General features: G+C 39.3%; 1 protein-coding gene across 1 annotated transcript in view; it reads right to left on the minus strand.

The window, feature by feature from the left end:
• Window positions 1–1,048: 1,048 nt before the first annotated feature.
• LOC112977549 (ephrin type-A receptor 6-like) overlaps window positions 1,049–15,478 on the minus strand; it is a 217,420-nt gene continuing 202,990 nt past the window's right edge. The window contains exons 14-16 of the mRNA XM_026090023.1: window positions 6,571–6,764; window positions 4,087–4,236; window positions 1,049–1,163 (exon numbers count right to left, since the gene is read on the minus strand). Coding sequence (XP_025945808.1) covers window positions 1,049–1,163; window positions 4,087–4,236; window positions 6,571–6,764 — 459 coding nt within the window. The remainder of the gene's footprint in view (window positions 1,164–4,086; window positions 4,237–6,570; window positions 6,765–15,478) is intronic.

The following is a 15,478-nucleotide window of genomic DNA, read 5'->3' on the forward strand; positions in this document are numbered from 1 at the left end:
ACGGCCAGCATTAGCTTGTGTTTGTACCACTGCCCTCAGTTGGATGGTACGGCCGATCTGCTGCTATGGGAATAAACACATCACCCTGCTGATGGCTGGCCCTCTGAGGTCTACTACCACTGATGCAGATTACCCTTAGTTCAAGTAGCGGAGGCCTGCATTTTTGGAACAGAAAGCTTTCTGAAGTCTATGTGGCCACAGTATAGCTGACGACCATGTTTTATATGTGGCTAAGGAAACATTATAATCAGTTTTCCAGGGATAATTTGCCGTGTAGTAGAAGCAAATGCCGAGTAATAAAAAGGTCGAGTGGTGAAAAATCCCAAGAATGAGCAATTTTTCCAACTTAATCTACAATTTAAAGCATAAAAAGTGTTGCGTGCCAAAGTAATTCAAAATCAAGGACCTTACGATTTCAAACAACTCTTTCTCACTCTCCTCCCAATTCACACGATGGAAACTCATGAGATGAAATCATCGGTCGTTTCTGCACAGAAGTCTAACATTTTGAGGCACCAGCTTACCAGCATTTAAACCATTATAAAACAATGTAACGATAGGACCCATACATTCGGATTTAATTAAGAGATAAAATAAATATTTATGTCAAACTTCTCCTTGATTGCACATTGGATATTGGAAGTTACATGGTCACAGAACATGAAAGAAGTCAAATACTTTTCGATCTACCAGCAAACTCTAAATACATCGATAAAGAAGCCACACCAGGCCAAATAGATTGCTACTTTCAAATAAGTTCATGAAAGTTTCCCAAAAACTGTTAAACAAAGTTACACATCCATGCTGAGTTATTCATCAATGTGTAGCAAGAGTCTTGCAGTAGGCCAGGATTTTATTGGCAGATAACTGACAAAGGAACTATGCAGTGTGATTAAAAATTCCAGTTTGGAAGCATTAACATAGAAGTACTTTTATAGTCTGAACAGGAGACTGCAGTTCTTGAAGTTGGGAAGAGCAGAAGGGAAGAATGAGAATATTTTCCATTTTAGAAATGCTGAGGCACAAAACACAGTTGATTCTAGTACTTTCATACATGAAATCCTTTCTCCTGTATGTGCATCATGTGTAACCGCAAAGTCTGTAAACTGCTCACTATTCGTCTCTGGTGTCCAATGAGTACAACTCCAATTCTTCTAATGTCACTGTAAGATAAAAAGTTTCATCATGGATGCAAGTATAGCAAAGCCTCTTGCACACAAAAGATTATAAATATATGATGAATTGCTCCACTTTAGGACAGTTTACTTTCTTGAATGGGATACATAAGAATGCTGCAAATGTTCACACTTCTGCATTTGCCAATTCTGGATTTTTAAAGACACCCATTTAAGAAAAAAAATATTGTAGTTAGAGTATTGCTATCTGCTACAGTATTAACAGTGAAATAATTCTTCCAAACCCTGAATAAGAACATAAGTGAGCTCTAATAGCCAATTTTTAGTAATGTAGTAGTAACATTTTTTTTTCCCACTCACACATGCAGGGGAACAGAGCTCATACACTCACTCTTGCAGTCCTGAGGCAGGAATACCTGAGATTATGCTTTTGATAATTTGGGGAATGGTGATGAGAGATGGTCTAAAGATCAGCATAGCAGTGAGTCTACCTGCTTGACCCAGATTTCCCTCCCAGTTCACCTTCATCTCATCTAGCCCTGCACCACAGTGCACGGAGCATGATGCTGTCAAGAATGAAGTCAACAGCCCTCAGCATCCAGCACAGTCCACTTATTCAGTTGTTCTCTAAATATCACCAACTACAATATGCTGAGAAAGAGCAGAGAGGCAGCAAGGGCAGGAAATTTCAGTTATGCCCTGTCAATTGTGCAAGTCCCGCACTGGGACATAACATAGCCATTGCATGTTTAGATATCCTCAGAAATTGTTTTATGGTATAGCTAGTTAAGGAGCCCACAAGATGAAGCGTGACCCTTACGGGTTCAAGATTTGCAGTTCAAGATACCTGCAGACTATCCTGCAGCTGAAGAACCACTGAGTAGCAGCAGCTATTAGATATTTAGGCTTAACATCCATATGGGGGATCATACACAACACTTATGATCAGCAGGGACTATGCAAAAATATTTAGCCTGTTAAAGAGCAGCTAAAAGAGGTAGCTAAGAGAATAAACTCTTGCAGGTGGGGCGGTGTTAGAAATGCAGGACCAATGCATACCACCTATCAAARAAGGCCAGATAAAGCTCAAAGAGAAGCCAACATGCCTAAAGAATAGGGTAAGGGAGGTTATTTGAAGGAAGAAGGAATCTTTCAAAAAGTTGAAGTGGTGTTTAAAAGAAGAAACTAGAAAGGATGATGAACTTAGGCAGATTACCTGTAAAAACACAGTAAGGCAGGCAAAAAAAAGAACTTGAGGAACAACCAGCAAAAGGCACCTAATAATAAAACAGGTAGTAAACCTTTTTGCAAACTCACTGGGTGCAAGGAGCCTGCCAGAGTGTCTGTAGAGCCTATTGATGATTAGGGTATGAAAGAGCACTGAAAGACTGGCCACTGCAGGGAGACTAAAGCAATTATTTGAATTGGTATTCACTGCTGAAGAAGTGACTCCCATGCCAGAACCTTTATGGTGAACTTTTCAGAGCATCTGTCTGAAATTGAAGTGACTGCAGGAGAAGTTATGAGAGAAATTAAAAAAAACAGAGAGCAACACATCTCCCGATCTGTAACCTCTTGCTTTAAAGTGCCTTGGTGCCTAAGGCATGGTAGAGTGGAAAATGTGGTGCCAGAACAATAAAAAGTTCCCAGTAGAGATCTGGGGAACTACRGGCCTGTGAGCCTGAATTCAGTACAGGGCATAGTAGAAACTATAATAATGAATTTAATTAGCAAATACCTGGATAAATATAATCTATTTGAGAAGAGTCACTATGGCTTTTGCAAACAGAATTCCTGTTTTACAGTTATTTGCTATGAAGGAGTCAGCACGCATATGGATGAAGGTTATCCATTTAACATACCCTACTTGGATTTCCATAAGGCTTTAGAGAAGATCCCTCATCAAAGGTTTATAAGGAAAATAAGGAACAATGGCATAAGAAAGTCTTTCCATTTATAAATAACTGATTAAAAGACAGGAGGTTAGGAGTAAATTGCCCATTCTTAAATGGAGTCATCAATGGAAATCTACTGGGACCTATGCTGGCATCTGTGCTGTTCAACAAATCAGTAAATGGTCTGGAAAAACAGGTGAACAGAGAGGTGAAGTTATTCATGGTAGYAAGGGAAAGGGCTAGCTGTGAAGAGTTTTAGAAGGATCTTATGAACTATATTGACTATGACTATGCCATAGTGACTATGTCATAAAATGGCAGATGAAATTCGGTGTAGATAAATATAAAGTGACACACACGGGAGAAAACCAATCCTAACTTCACATATAAAATTATTGGATTTTAACTGACCATTACCTGTGAGAAGCTGGATATTGAAATTAATATAGATAGTCCCCAAATAAAATGAGAGATCATGAATTAATGGGAAGGGAATAAAGAACAAAATAGGTAATATCATTATGCTACCATATAAATCCATAGTTTGCCCAGACCCTTAAATACTGTCTGCAGTATTTTCATTTCAATAATGAGAGTGGAATTGGAGATGCTTTGAAGAAAGACACTTAAAAACTGCACAGTCTTTTCATTTCAAAAATGAGAGAGTGGAACAGAAGACAGTTTGAAGAAAGGCAACAATGTACGGAACAACTTCCACATGAGGAATGACTTGGGCTTGATGCTTTTCAAACAAACGAAGAAACCATTTTGCCACTGATTTCAGTGGTCCAGATCAAAACTGATTTCCCAAGACACATGTAAGAATGCTCAGTGCCCCAGTCTGGTAGTGCATGGTACAGTCACAGAATGAAACTATCAGTTCTGAGTCTCAATTGCATCTTTCTCCTATACTGCTTTGATAAGAACTATATCTTTATTAGCTTACATAGGAAAGTAAATGAAAGCACTGTTCTATACATCATGATAATTTTATAACTGTAGCATCCAAACAATTCCAGATTAACCACTATAGGAATAATAGATTATATACTTACTCAATACTCATTCTTGAAACCATATCCAAAGTTGTGAAACCTGCTGCCATGAAGTTATTTTTATACTGACCCATTTTTATTGAGTCCAGCCAATCACTAACTGAGACAAACAACGGATATTCTGGAACTTCACCAGGTGAATCTGGCATTCTGTAGAAACAAAATGCAAAGGTTACCAAAGAAGTGGAAAATAGGACACTTGATTTACTCTCATAGACATCATTTTTATTAAAAGGCAGAAGGAATGAGAGAGGAGCCTGAACTGTAAAGGTCAGATTTTAACTGAGGTTCTCCAAAGTCTGATTTTATCCTATTGTCTAAAACTTAAAAATCATATGTTAGCCTGTAAAGTTGTGCCTCTTAAACAATACATCTTTTAAAGCACTGCAGCTCAGTGACAAACTGAGGAACAGACCTATCCCACTGTTTGTATTTTTGTTATCACACAATATTCCTTTACAGATCTTATGCTTTCAGGATAATACAGCAGTCAAAGTAGAGATAAAACCAAGTTTAACCTGAGATAATAGTAGATACAATTTAAAAATATTAATACACTGAAAGATGACAATTTTTACATTTATCTACAAAGAAAAACAGATGGCTGTTTATTGCTATTATGCAATGGGAACACTTTGATTATACCAGCCACAGAACTAAACCTAAAAAAGCAAAAAGAACAACACTTTATATCTTTGCTTTCACATAGAATTATATAGAGTAGTAAATAAAAATGAAGGAGCTAACTTAGTCACGTTTCTGTTTCGGTTCTTTCCCCTAATATTATTGCAACTGAAACTGAAAGATGGAAAAAAAATCCAATTTTGGGGTATATATTTCCAGTCTTTTATTCTGTACCATGCTGGTGACACCTTTGTACATTTTGTGTAGAGAGACTGTAGGAACAGAATGCAGAAAAGGCATATAGCTGTTTATAAGAACTTCGTAATAGTCTTTAGAAGAACAATAGAATTTATTTCAAATGAAAATTGACACAGCAAAAACTGGTCAACGTTGAGTGGTGGAATGCAGCTTGTGCAGAAGGTAGGAAGCAACACACCCTAGTACTGTAACAAACTAAGTTTCAGCCATGCATTTTGGAATACATAAACACACTGATATTCATTCATGTATCAAAATGGCAGGGAGAGGAAATGACAGACAGAAAAACACTGTAAGCAGAAGACTCGGCTAAAGACCTGCCAAGGTCCCTTTCAATTGGAATTATTCTATGATTCCTTTAGAAAAACTGTTGACCTCATAAATTAAAATACCAGTAACACAATAACCATTCAGATTATCTGCATCAAGCATTTCCAAGCAAGAAGAAAACCTGTCCAAGCAGGGGACCTCAATAAAAGCTTGACTTTGGAGAACAGGCATGAGTCTTTAAATTGTAATTAATGTTTTAAAATAAAAGTAAATATAAACACATTACTCTGATGCTAAATAAAATGACCTGAGTATAAGTAAGAAGTCATATGTGATACATACATATATATATGCATATATATATGTATGTGTGTGAGACCACTAACTCTAGTGCAGGGATGTTAAATCCCACAAGTCACATGGGATTGTGGTAGACAGCTTGCTGTAGCCCTAACTCTAGATTTACCTCTCCTTTCAACCTTTCCCACAGCAAGCTACCAGGCTCAGTTTTTGCCCTGTCTCTCAGCCCATCTCCAAACCCATATCAAGCACCTCTTAACCCACTACTGTGCTCAACAAAGCCAGGCCTGCCTAGAGGCACTGAGTTTTCTCCTGTTAACCCAAGGGGTGTCAGTGAAAGCACCTTTAGCTTAAGGTGAATTTCAACTAACCAACACAGTGAGGCCAACTGTAGCTTCACTGACTTCAGCTGACATCCAGGGGGCCCTTGGATCACTGTAAAATTGACACAATTTTCCACCACAGCTCTGCCTCTGTTGTGGCTGCATTCATTTTTATTATATTACTAAGGGAAAAAGCTTTGGACAACACCATCAAGAATTTGTTGTGGAATGGTAATAGTATAATCTCTTATTTGGTCACCTTTGCAGGTAGATAAATCTTCTGCAGCAAGACATAGATTGAGCAAGCTAAGATACAACTAGGTTCTGCAGGAAATTACTCCAAAGAAGTTCACAAACTGCTTGAGCACTGTCAAACAGCATGCTGAAGAAAATTACAGACAGAAAACAAACACATAGGAGAAGCACTGAAAAACTGAACGAGGAGATTCCCAAAGATTAATGACAGACAGTGAACAGACAGAACTTGGACAAAAAAAGAAAAATGCCTAATATCACCCACATGGCTTCAGAAAAAAGTCCTTTTGTAACAGTGTACTACCAATAAAACAAACCGCAAAATTATTTGAAACCATCTAACTTCATAAGCTCAGACCTTCACCCTTCTCTCCCACCCCTACCTAATACTGTAACACATCTAATGATAGCGATCATGGATTATACTAGCAAAAAGTACTGAAAAGAGTCTTACACAAGTACATCCTCCACTAGGGTATGAAGGGTGCTTGGATTGCGGATCAGTTTGTCTAGGAAGCTGACAATATCACTGAATTTTGGACGGTGGTTCCTCTCTTTTTGCCAGCAGTGAAGCATTAGTTGGTGAAGAGAAGCTGGGCAGCCCATGGGAGCCGGAAGCCTGTAACCTTCTTCTATAGACAGTATAACCTGAAGAAATATAATGTACATGATTCCTGGGCATTAGAATTAAATGCAGAAAGGACAGTATAAAGCTGAAATTATAGACCAGCAGTAATGATTAATGATACAAATACCCTCACTTTATGTGTTGCTGGTGCCTCACTTGCAGAATTGGGACTAACAGGAGTTTGACTGGTATGCTCTACAGCTGGGCTCAGGTGGAGCAAACAGCATCAATCACAAAAGTGTGCCCCATGATGCATAGTGTATGTGAGGCAATTTGTTAGCATATGAAACACAGCACGCTTTTCTTTTAGGCTCTCTGGCCATCCTCTTCAAGCAAGCCAGAAAGGAGGAGGAGAAGAAACAAAGAATAAGTATCACTATCTTTTTCATCCAACTGCAGGTTGGTATTGTACTGAACGGAGTCACAGGGCCACAAACTAATCTCATATCAGCCACCACATACCGGGATGCCTTAATATTTGCATCATGACAATGTGCGGCAATGTCATGATATGGTCAGGCACTGCAAATGTGCAATGCAGCGTCTGGCAAATTTACTTGGTGATAATTTGGGTCTGCTGATTTTTAGAATATGATTAGTTCAGGCAATGTACCCCACACAGCAGAAAGAAGAGCACAACATTATTTTGCACACCCTCCAGAAAAATGTACATCCAAACTATTTATGACTTAAAAAAGTGTTACTTCACACCCTACTCACCAGTTGGCAGTTTTATTCACTGAAAGTGAGTAAAACTGCCAGCTTTGGCAGAGGTGGGAAAAACTTCTTCAGTTGAGATTTCATTTGAGATTCAGTTGAGAAAATGTCTTCAGTTGAGATTTGGAAAGAAACAGATTTGATGTCATAAATAAATCATGTTTTACTTACTTACACTGGTAACAAATAACATTGTCTGAAAAGGACGCTAGACAGCCCTGCATGATAGGAGGGGGCAGAACCAGATAAGGTCCATGAAAAGTCAGCTGGATTGATTCTATGTAAGATTTAAAAACCGAGAGAGGAATAGTTACTAGATTCTGAAATAAGTGGTGGCAGCAGTGGGGATGTTGATAGAACTGACACTGTCGTGCTTTCTTGTATATAAAAGAATGGAAAGACACTAAGTGGTTGCTCAGAAAAAAACAAAAAAACCAAAATCTAATCTCCCAAACAAACCTATCCCTTCCACATAAAAATCCAGACAATGCTGAATGTTTTCTAAAGCAAAAATAATTGTACACAATATTTACTATGATACATTGCACTTACGAGAAACATACCCGCTGCATTTATACCCACTGTGTGTTAAGGAGACATTTATCATTTTCACACAGATGAATGTACATGCCGCAGATGTATTAACGCAGCTGGAAGGGGGTACATTAACCTATTTACAGCAAATCAATGCTTTATAGCACTAGCTGTAGCTTCAATATATTCGGTCTTATTATCCTGGAATATACCCCTGTTCTCCTCTTGAATTCTGAATTAATGTTGTTGGCTCTGTATAACAATGCCTAATGCCTCTGCTGCAGGCATTATGCAAATACCAGTAATGAAGCCACATTAGGACCTCGGCTCCCTTTTATGCCATAGTAGGGAGAGGAACAAAAATCTTGTACCTACGCACAACTGGGTGTCTGAATTTTGTAAAAGGAGGTGACCCAAGCCTACAGAGTGCAGCCCTCCTGTTCCCTGGCAGGAACACCTATGCATGAAAAATAAGTGTTTGCACCACTACAGGGAACTGGGGTTGTACAGGGTAAGTTTCAAACCCGTCCGCATTAGCGCTAGGAAGTACAGGCTGCTCAAAAGGGAGCATAATTTGCCATAGAGATCTCCGAATTCTGTGCACCAGTGAGTATGAAGAGACTGGATACATACAGCTGGGACTGGCTGCACACATACGGAGGTGACGCCTAGGGGTAAATTACAGGTCAATATGATAATCCTTCCACCTGCTTTTCTGTCTACTAATTTATCTCCCTGGGATTTACTTCAGCGGTCCAAAACCTGGGCTGCCAAAATGGCTGCTCTTGGAAAAAAGCCAAACATTAGACTGCCAGAGAAATATTTCCTCCACACCCTTGCCTCCTACCACTGAGTATGCCCTCAGATTGCTCTTGTTACAGGCTCAGGATGGGTGAAATTCAATCCCCCGTGCATAACAGGTATTTTATTCACAAACCTGTCAAAAATCCAGTTTCTCAAGCAGCCTGTCAGAAGTGGCCTCATAGAACCTAGGTACTTGTTATAACAAGTTGTTGGATACAGCATAGTGGCTACTTGTCACCGAAGCTGCAGTCTTTAGCAGCCCAGAAAAGCAGCTATCATGGTCTTAACATTTAACTACACCTGTTGCAAATCATAAATTTCTGAAATGCATTTCTTTAAGTCAAAGGAAAAACTGTACCCCTTTTATTAGACATATGCCATCCCCTTGACACAACAATAGTGAGTTGATGAGCTTCTTCTGAAATATATTATTTAGGAAAAAACCAAAAGCAATCACATTTTCCCAGACATTATATTTTCTCTGACACACTCTGTTTCACCATGTCTTTGAGAAAGAAGTTACAGTCCATTTTGTTTCTTCTCTTATTCAAAAGGAACTTTTCAGTATAAAGAGAAATGCCAGCTGTTACTGGGATAATTATAATTTCTCATTAATACCAGCACATTTTWAAAATAAACTCCAAATATTGCCTCATTAGTATCCCTGCGAGGCAAACATTATTATTTTTAGAGTCTAAGCAACTAGAGTGAAGATGTGATTTGAGTTGTCTAATACTGCAATGGGAGTCAAGTGTCAAAGGAAGAATTAGCACTTTTTAGTTCCTTATCCTCCACTCTCCTTTTGCTGCTTGCATAGCACCTATCGCTGAACTTAGGAATTAGACATCCATATACTTAAGAAGAGGAAAAGTATGACTTTTTTGTAATATATAATTATATATTATATAATATGTAAAGATTATCTATTTTAAGACCTCTTAAATGCTTTTTTTCTTGCTGGTTTAAGGTTGGAGAAGTACCACATTAATAGTAAACAAGTCTAAATGCCTGCATCTAAAAAAGATACAGCAAAAGCTCTATTAATCAGCAGAAGTGTTTCCACACTGGCAAAGCAATATCCTAGCAATTTCGACCTAAAAGAATACCAACTTTAGCTTAGTTTCTATACATACAAAGCCCTGAGTCTGCCAACAAAAAGGCTGATTACTGCTATCTAGTTCTGGTTTTGTGGCAAACACTCGATGGATAAGAAAATGAGTAAAAATTAAAGGATTTTATGCTGCAATCAAACTCTGAGAAGAAGACTGTAGCTTTCTTTTCAGTGATGAATATGTTTAAAACTCATTAGAAGATCTTGTGGGTCAGTGTTGAGGTGAGTAAAATGGATTGGGTGAACTTTCATAAGTAAATCTTTACTGCAAATATAAACTATAAGGGAAAGGGAATATTTTTAAAGGTAACAAAACTAATTCTGTACTTTTTAATGCTTAGGCCTTATTCTTATTAAGAGGAACATTATTTTTATGTATTTTCTACACACATGAAATTAACTGCTGGAGCTTGTTAAATACTTACTGGCATTTTTGTTTGATATTAATCATAGCTGTAAAGGTTGAAGACAGAGTTAATATTAAACAGTAACTGTGAYACAAAAAATGATCTGAAAAATGTTTCATGGCCTTCCATATCAAATATATGCATTCCTTAGTTATGAAATCATTTGAAATTGGCAAAAATGGTACTTGAAAATTAAGCTGTAATCTTTCTGATAGTTTCATTATCAACAGTAATATAGACTTTGCTTTTGGAAGTTAACTGACAGATTTTTTAATGAGGCTGAGTCAGAAGAAAGTCCAGGGGGACACTGTCCCTGTGTCCTGCTGACATCTGAAAAATCTACCAGGATGGAGAGGCAGCTGCTCATGCCCCATGGTACAGAGCCAATCCCAGGCGCCTGCCAAGTGTTTTGATACCTCTGGTTTGAAAGAAATGTACTGGGGGAAGTTATTATTACTATAACAAGAAACTGTCACAAGTCTAAGGACTTTTATTCAGTTTGCTACAGTAGTTTTCTTGCATATTGATTACAATCCATTAAATATTCCTTCTTTTTGGAATACTGTAGTTCTGCAACATGCAATAATTTATACAATGGCCTCTAACAGGTGTCCCAGGAGACTTCACTCACAGCTGTTATACAAACCAACTCCACCGAATATAAATCTTCCTTTCCTCACATGAGCATTAGCAAGCCAGGCTCTTAGCACAATCTGTTCATCAGCACACTAGTTTCCTTGGAAAGTTCAATATCTTAGCTAATGTTTATTAATTAAGCAATAAGACATGACAGACTGTGCAGCAGCCCTAATTAATGGACACCTCTGGTGCCTGCCACACATCTAAGAAGTGTATTAATCAGAACTAACACAGGTCTGAAGTGACTTTTCACAATAATAAAATGGTTATTTACTTAAACAAGAACATTTCTCAAAGTTAGTAACATTTTCAGACTGTACATTATACTGTTCACGGTGCTAAAAAATTTATGGGAGACATTTTCAAACTCAGTTGCCTAAAGTTCAGCTTCCAAATCCCTGTTTAGGAATAGAAATAGAGGACAGTAGGTTTGCAAAGGTGTTGTATTGACCTGATAGGTATGAATTGTTGTAGTCTCTGAAAATCAGACTGCTTTTATTCAGGTGGCAGGTATCAGTTTAACACTTCTCTTCACATTGGCTGTGAATCTCTGCTACCTGGACTCATTCCTAGTGACTTGATCTCTGTGACTGCTGGGAGTGGTGAGAGAAGAGACCCTCCGCAGAATTAGTTCAGCCCTACTGTTCATCTGATTGAAGATATGTTCGTATAGCAAATAGGCACAGCATCAGACAGCCCTGAACCTGACTTCTCTTACTCTTTCCTCCCTTTGGGTAGAGATGGGTAAATCATTTGCTTGTATGTTATAAATAAAAGAAATGAACTTTTAACTGGCAGCTGCGGCTCATCTCAAAGATCACTCACTTAGCCATTGTCTATTAAGTGAACTAATTTCCAAAAGCTGTTTAATAAGAAAAGCAATGTATAAGATAGAATGTGAAAAAGTATCTAAGACCTGTAGAGTTTATTCCTGGAAAACTTTTATTACTCTATAAAAAACCCACCCAATTAATAAGTATTTTATTGCTAAAGCAGAGTTTTATTATGATCAGAACACAAATCCCAGAAATTGGAGTCTCGTAATGTTAATGTTGGCAGATCTTTTGCTATAGTAGAACCTGTGACTATACTTATACAAGACTTTATCAACAACAGTTTGCATAATATATCTTTTATGAATCTGCTTAGTGCATGCCCTTCTCCTTTACTTTCCCTGCTATACGTACAGTATCACTGACCTTTGGGAAGGTACTATTATTTCTGCAAAATAAGCTCATGTTAATTCAGAGTAATTTATTGTAGTAAAATATAGTCACAATATGCAGCAAAGTAAGATTTACAATGTGTCTAATAACTTGAAATTTCCCATTGCCATTTCGAGTCACTAAATGTATTTAGAAGGTCACAGGTACTCACTGTTAACATTTCAGAAAAGCCTGTGGGTAGGGCTCCGGAAAAGAGGAGCTCTTTGTGCTGTGCGTTGGGGAACTGCAGGGAAAGAGCTCAGGAGTCAGCATCATTTGCATAAGCAGCCTCCATCATTCTTCTGCGTTAAAAGATACTTATATTTTGGATGTAGGAATAATTAAATGGTCTTATCCTCATGCTGTAGCAGAATATTTAATATACCCTAAATGGGAGGTTGCTTTATAAATTCTCGCCGCTGGCATGGTCTTGACCAAATATGTCCTAGGTTGTGACAGAGGGGAAGAGGGTAGGTTGAAGCCTGCTTCAGCGAAAGGGAAAGACAGACAGACTGCAGTTCTGCGTTGTGCATTACTCCGACCTGGCAACTTGCAGTCTCTGTAAGGGTCCTACAAGTCATTCAAACTTCTCCCCTGGGGGTGAATAGTGGAGCTGGATAGACTTGCCAGAAAGTCTCTCCACCTCTCTCTCCCCCTATTCCCAGTTAGCAGCAGTAGCAGTGAAGCACTCAAGAGCTGGGCTGGGTAATGGAGTCAGCGTGAAAAGAAGTGTTATGATGAGAGGAAAAGTAAAAGAGACAACAGCAGTTGAGTTCCTCCGAGAAAGTTAACCCAGGTCTGAAATCACCCACAACGGGAACAGAGACTGAAATCCGCCCCTGTGTTTTAGCACAAGACCATGTGGCAGTGAGACACAACAATACAGAAGGAAACTATTCTCTTCCCCATGCCTCCTCAGGCTGCAGTCATTAATAGCTGCTGATCACCTGGGACTAGACAAGCAGAGTGGCAAAACAAGGGGCAGAGACTGGGGTACGGAGAGGTGCCACTGCAGCTGGAAGCACTGGCACTGTGGCAGCCAGGCACTATACAGAAACCAGGCAACATGGCCTGGGTGAATTTGTTCAGAAGCATCTCTGGCTTCTTGGGCTTCACTAATGTCTAAAAAAACCCCCATAAATGGGGTGCTGCAGAGGAAAGGGAGAAATGAAATATCCATTACATCAGGAAAACCAAGCAAAAGACTACTGTCCATGGCAATGCTCACGGGATGCGCCAGGGGCAACAGCAGAAAGAAGGACTGTGAGCCACTGCTGCTCTGTGAGTAGCACACTCCCTCGACTAGGCAGCGCTGACTGGGGTGGAAGGGAAGGGGAACAGCCCAGTGAGCCTCCCTTGCAGAGCTGCCCATGGACATTTTGCTTATTACTCAGTGAGTATTGATGTGCTAGTGCCTTTTCCCCAGTTTCATGCTCTGTTCAATCTTCCCTAAAAGAAGGCTCACAGTGAAACCAACCATCGCACCTACTAGTTTGGGAAGGCAGGTAATTTGAGGCAATAAATGCATTTTGATACAAACTGCATTCCTTGCAATGGAGAGTAGTTAGGTTTTGCAAGAGTGATGATGTAGACATGATGAAGTAGACATGACGAATAGGCTGATATTGCCGTGGCTGTGTTTAGCCTTGTTGCTGAAGGGAAGGTTAGCTCAAGAACAGCACCCCCTGCTACTGCAAGGCTAGGTATGCGGCAGTGATGTCCAAACACCTCAGCAATCAGCTCCTAAAACAACACATCTAACAGTGTGGCATTTTAAGGAAAAAAATGACAATTTGTCTTAAAATAGTGTTTGCAAGCTATGGCATTTCAGGAGCTGACAAGTGGCTCTCAATTCAGGCAAGGAAATAGCTGGGGTACTCGTCAGTTTGAGTCTATCTGTTCATCTTCTTCTAATAACTTTGAACCCATTGGCCCACTTCAATCAAATTAAACGTGTGAAAATCAGCAGCTGGGCAAGGTATACAGCTGTTTGGCGATATACTTGGTTGTAAGAAATAGAGACTTATGTTTGAAAAATCTGTACACAGATGATGGCACATTGTGCCCCAGGGACAGAATGGGCTTAATTCAGTTGTCTAAGCACAGGTGTCTAATTTTAGATTCCTTAAGGTATCCTGCCTGGCCTTCAGCTGTTGCTCCAAAGGGGCTTCTGGAGGTCCTGTCAGCCCCATGTGGCGATCTTAGTTACCCCAGGGCATCTCAAATGCCAACAGACTGCTATCGGTGGAAAACAGAATTGAGCCTACCATGCACACGTACTTATCTCACAACAGATCAATGATGCCTTTCTAGTTCAGATAATACTGAATTCATGTCTCCACTGAGGAAAAGCCCCTACCTCAGCTCAGTAGTTTTTCTTTTCAGATGGTCAACCAGCAACCACTGACTGGTCCATCGACAGAAGCGTAGCTCAAAACCAGACGCAGCACATACTGTATCCTACCCAGTGTTACTTAGGGAGCACTGCAGGGAGCTGGGCTGCTCTCTGGTAGGTGGGTGAAGAGGGAATGGAGAGTGGAGGTATTGTCAGGGGAGAATGAAGTACAGGAGAAGTGGTCTTATTCCAAAGAGTAGGAGGAGATATATTGGAGAGAAGCAGGGTTATTGTACTGGTGGGGCTGTAGAGCAGAAATTCAAAGGAAATAAGGTTTTATTAATTCTGCTAGTCTTTTCTGTGTTTTTTTTTTTTTCTGGAGCAGTCTGAAATTATGTTTCTTTAATGAAAATCCCTCAGATCCTTATCCCCAAATGACTGGTCAGCCTTAACAAGCAACCAGACTTGAACAGCTGAATAACTTAGCAACGATATAAAAACAGCCATCTGGGAAAAGTCATGTCAACTCTTCAGAACCAATGCAGAAGTATTCTATGCACCTATATGAAAGAGGTTAAGACGGGCTGGCTGGTGTTCTGCATTTTGACATGGAGGTTGACTGTTGGTGTAAGGACTGAGTATGCCAGTCTGAGCTGTGGTGGGGGCCCACCAAATAACAGAATTAGTGAAAATTTAAATTGCAGTGGAAAAAAAAAGCACTCCCCCTTTCCAGTGCTGCATTTTCTAGGACAAGTCTCCTATTACACTAGAAGCAAATTTTTTTTAATCATGAAGATTTATTTGGCTGCAACTTTTGCAAAGAAATGACAGTAGAAAATATCTATAATGTTATGAGGTTATATTGTCCTGCACTGTTAAGCCTATAGGTAGTTTTTTAAGGAAAACAGAACACATTTAATTCTTAGAAAGGAGAATTTACAAATACATTTCTCATGGCAGCTTAACCTTTACTCTCTTAGAA

Source organism: Apteryx rowi, unplaced genomic scaffold (genome assembly GCF_003343035.1).
Source record: "Apteryx rowi isolate R43461 unplaced genomic scaffold, aptRow1 scaffold_844, whole genome shotgun sequence".
Taxonomy (NCBI): domain Eukaryota; kingdom Metazoa; phylum Chordata; class Aves; order Apterygiformes; family Apterygidae; genus Apteryx; species Apteryx rowi.